At 41.8% G+C, this 4818-nt stretch overlaps 1 protein-coding gene across 3 annotated transcripts in view; it reads right to left on the reverse strand.

Moving 5' to 3' along the window:
* The window catches only part of slc31a1 (solute carrier family 31 member 1), a 10796-nt gene that overhangs the window by 4937 nt on the left and 1041 nt on the right, over window positions 1–4818 (reverse strand). Inside the window, exons 2-6 of one of the 3 annotated variants that reach the window (XM_034895557.1) lie at window positions 3850–4001; window positions 3700–3772; window positions 3269–3437; window positions 2572–2802; window positions 1902–2436 (exon numbers count right to left, since the gene is read on the reverse strand). In XM_034895557.1, the coding sequence (XP_034751448.1) occupies window positions 2601–2802; window positions 3269–3437; window positions 3700–3772; window positions 3850–3990 (585 nt within the window). In that variant the 5' untranslated portion in view covers window positions 3991–4001 and the 3' untranslated portion in view covers window positions 1902–2436; window positions 2572–2600. Of the gene's footprint in view, window positions 1–1901; window positions 2437–2571; window positions 2803–3268; window positions 3438–3699; window positions 3773–3849; window positions 4020–4818 lie in introns of those variants that run through there. The other 2 variants (XM_034895558.1, XM_034895559.1) reach the window with 2 other exon arrangements.

Consider the following 4818-nt stretch of genomic DNA (forward strand, 5'->3'; position numbering starts at 1 on the left):
CTCTCTCTCTCTCTCTCTCTCTCTCTCTCTCTCTCTCTCTCTCTCTCTCTCTCTAATTTTTTTTGGAACACAAAAAATGTGATTTTTATTTGTTTAATAATTTTATTAAGTGGCTGAATATTTCTGTTGTGTTTATAATGAAAAAGTTACAATTAGGGAATACTTTACAATATTAATGGACAATTAAATGGAAAAATAAGCCAATAAAGCATATTAAATGACCTATCTACCCTGATTGGTTACTGACTTTAAGATTTTTGTTTTCTGAAATATAATTTTTTTTTATCTGCCTGACTTTTGGGGGATTTAAGAGAAATGTTTTATTTTTATTTTATTTTCACTGACCGGTTTTCTAATGTAACACTTTGGGATTTGGGTAAATATAAAGTGCATTAAATAAAAATATGTATTATTATTAAATTTAAAGACATAAACAGAGTTTATTTGTCTTCTATAAAATGCCTGATAATATTAATAATATATGATATAATAATAATAATGTAGGCCGAGTCCTTGCAGCGGCCTAACCCCCCCCCCCCCTCCCCCAACATGTTTTATTCTCATAATAAATATTTCCGACGAGTTTCTTCATAAACTTTATTCAGGTTTTTCTATGATTCCAGCATTTGTGACATTAAAACATTTCGACACACTTTACTATTCTGATTAACAGAAAAACTTCATTTAAAACGACAGATTCTCACTCGTCTCCTCCAGTAACTGGAATCTGTCCCTGCAACCTGATTGGTCCAGTGATTAAGCTCCGCCCACCTCCGTGTGACTCACAATTACAATAAATCATCAATGACATCTATAGAGCCTCTCAGCCAGAAACAGAAGATTATTAAAGGAGAACTTCATGTTTTCTATCAACGTGGACTCCACGTCTCCGTGTCTGATCTCTGGAACTGGTCCAGTACTAAACAAGTCCCCTAAAAGTTCAGTTGTTACTGCTCAAAACCTCAGATATATTATGAAGTGTGTGACAACATTATGGGATGGATCTTTGCAGAGGTAGACCTTTTAGTTAAAGAGTAAGATGCTTGTAGTTTGACATGAAATAGAAATCACAATCACCAAACCCACCAGACTCCATGTAAATAATCACTACTTTTAGCGTGTATAGAGCAGCATATCTCCACCAGACTCCATGTAAATAATCACTACTTTTATAAAACACACTTCATTCAAAGTGGACAGAAACTGAATAAAACTACCAAAAGCCGTCTTGGTTCATCTTTCCACTGTTCCAACAATCACCACTCTGGTGTGGTTGGAATAAACTCTTAATTCACCCATTTACATGTGGAGATATGCTGCTCTATACACGCTAAAAGTAGTGATTATTTACATGGAGTCTGGTGGAGATATGCTGCTCTATACACGCTAAAAGTAGTGAGTATTTACATGGAGTCTGGTGGAGATATGCTGCTCTATACATGCTAAAAGTAGTGATTATTTACATGGAGTCTGGTGGAGATATGCTGCTCTATACACGCTAAAAGTAGTGATTATTTACATGGAGTCTGGTGCAGATATGCTGCTCTATACACGCTAAAAGTAGTGATTATTTACATGGAGTCTGGTGGAGATATGCTGCTCTATACACACTAAAAGTAGTGATTATTTACATGGAGTCAGGTGGGTTTGGTGATGGTGATTTCTGTTTCATGTTAAACTAAAAGGATCTTCCTCTTTAACTAAAAGGTCTCTCTCTGTAGGGATCCATCCTACCGCCGCGGTAAGGCGTGTCGGGACGTCCCGCCGCGGTAAGGCGTGTCGGGTTTAGGCCGACGGTGGCGGGTAAAACAACGCAACAACGGCTTTAAAGTGATGTTAGTGAATTTCCTTCATGACATCATCAAAATGTCTTCCTTTAAATATTTCTACTGGGGAAAGACTTTTATTTTGAAAAAAATCAAATAAAATATGAATCTGATGTTTGTTGTAAAACCTTTGAGCTCTGATTGGCCGGCTCGCGGACCAATGGGAGAGGAGGATGTTCTGAACACCGTTAAAATATAATTTGTCTGAAGAATATTTCGTTTTTTAAAAGTAAAATGTTAGTTTAATAATTTTAATTAAATCAAACAATCCTAATAAAAGATATTGTAATGTTTTGATTGGACCATATGCTAACAATGCTAACTACAGAATAGCTACTGATGCTAACGTGTTGGCTAGTAGCAGCAAGTGCTAACCTAGTTGTCATGGCACAGTTTGACAGGATTTGGCCAATCAGAACGGTCTGAGATGATCCAAGCTGTGATTGGCCGGCTCGCCCACCAACAGGCGTTCACAAAAAGCTTAAAAAAAATATTTATGAATTGCTAACTACAGACTTTAGTGTTAGAGTCTCTCTGGGATGTGGTTCCAGGCTAGCTAGCGTGCTAACGTAGCAGAGTGTTATCGATTGTGATCAGCAGTAACGAGATGCTAACTAGTGCTGGCTAACCCTGACCCGGAAACCAGATGATAACTAGTGCACTAGCTAACCCTAACCCAAATGCTAACTAGCGCGCTAGCTAACCCTAACCCAGAAACCAGATGCTAACTAGCATACTAGCTAACCCTAGCCCAGATGCTAACTAGCGCGCTAGTTAGTGGCAGTGCTCCGTGATGTCGACGACCACAGCCTTCCGCCAGCTGAACAGGAAGTAGCCCATGCCGGCGCCGGTTGCCACGGCGATGCAGAGGTAGGCGTTGTAGGTCATGAAGACGAGCATCAGGAAGTAGCTGACCACCACTTGTAGGATGTGCAGCAGTGTCTGCAGGAAGTGGGCGGGGCTTAGCATCCGCTGCCTGGAAGGAGGAGATGAGGGTTTAGCAGCTCTGTTAGCATCTCTGTTAGCATCTTTGTTAAGCTACAATCAGAATCTTCTTATATCAGAAAAGCTACTATAGTAAAGCTAAGGTACAGTAAAGCTAAACTACAGTAAAGCTAAGCTACAGTAAAGTTACACTACAGTTAAGCTAAGCTACAGTAAAACTAAGCTACAGTAAAGCTAAGCTACAGATACAGTAAAGCTAAGCTATAGTAAAGCTAAGCTACAACTGCAGTAAAGCTAAGCTACAGTAAAGCTAAGCTACAGTAAAGCTAAGCTATAGTAAAGTTACACTATAGTTAAGCTAAGCTACAGCTACAGTAAAGCTAAGCTACAGTAAAGCTAAGCTACAGATACAGTAAAGCTAAGCTATAGTAAAGCTAAGCTACAGCTACAGTTAACCTTGACTTTTGTTGTTGTTGGCATTAGCATTAGCTGCGTACCCGACGGTCTTGTGCGTCTCCATGAGAACTGTCCCATCAGCCCCGGGGAGCGGCATCGAGTTGTAGCGCACGTTGACCTGACTGCGGCGCAGCAGCGACTCCCGGCCCATCTTCAGACCCTCGTACAGGACGGCCAATAGGAAGACTCCGACACATGCCCCCACCATCTCTGATTGGACCAGAGGACAGGGGCAGGGGCAGAGAGAGAGGACGCAAATATAACACACAACCATTTTAATACATAACTATGAAGATGTATTAATAACATTTACATAAAACTAAAATAAATGAATAGAATCAAATAGAAAACACAATTTAAAGGGCCCACATTCTGCTCCTCTGTTTTAGCTGTGAGACGGGGCCCTTTAAGGTAACAGGGGTGAGACGGGGCCCTTTAAGGTAACAGGGGTGAGACGGGGCCCTTTAAGTACCTCCGGGGGAGTTGATGAGCAGCCCGGTGAACAGCAGCTCCACGTTGGTGTAGCCGAAGTAGAAGGTCATCACCTAGGCAACCACAGGGTTAGCGTTAGCGTGTTAGCTCCTGTTCTTGACAGCAGTAGGGTTGGTTCCTGGTTGCTTACCATGCCCCCGTGTCCCCCGACGTCCCCCCCTCCCCCCCCGTGGTCCCCCCCGTGATCCTGGCCGGTGGTGGGCGTGGCCACGGTGTTGTGTTGGTGGTGGGCGTGGTCCGTCGCCATGGTGATGGCATCCATGTGGTTCATATGGTCCAAGGCTGCAACACAGAGAATCACATGACCCTTGTTACCCTTATTACCCCGGTCCACATGACCCTTATTACCCCTGTCCACATGACCCTTATTACCCCGGTCCACATGACCCTTATTACCCTTATTACCCCGGTCCACATGACCCTTATTACCCCGGTCCACATGACCCTTGTTACCCCGGTCCACATGACCCTTATTACCCTTATTACCCCGGTCCACATGACCTATATTTATAATAATACTTATTATATGTTTATAATAATAAAGTATTTATAATACTATAATAATTATTTTATATTTATAATACTATGGCTGTGTCTCAAATCCCCACTTCTGTACTAAATACTAACTATTTGAGTACATAGTGCTTTCACATTGTCGAAGTGCGGTCAAATGCAGTACACTTAAATACCCGGATGGTGCACTCAACCCGGCCAGAAAATTGAGTGCGGATCGATGGACACTTTTCACACTCAACGGTCGCCATCTTGGCTACGTAGCGGAAGGGGCGGAGCTAACAACAGTTGGTAAAACTTGGTGGCCGAAGACGCGATAGCGAGACCAACGGAGCATTACTAATGTAAGTTGAACGTGAGTCTTTTTGCTGTACTTCTAACATATAAACCACCTGTTTATGTATATTTGGTTAATTTTACAGTCAGTGATGATTTTTGTACCACGGATTAAAACGTTTATTGGTACCGTAATATGACGTGCTAGCAAGCTAACCATAGCTAGCCAACAGCAGCAGTTTAACCAGATTGGCAAATAAGTTATAAGACACCGTTACATGTGTTGTAGTAGTTTGTTGTCTATCGTCCC

The sequence above is a fragment of the Etheostoma cragini genome, chromosome 16 (genome assembly GCF_013103735.1).
Source record: "Etheostoma cragini isolate CJK2018 chromosome 16, CSU_Ecrag_1.0, whole genome shotgun sequence".
Taxonomy (NCBI): Eukaryota; Metazoa; Chordata; class Actinopteri; order Perciformes; family Percidae; genus Etheostoma; species Etheostoma cragini.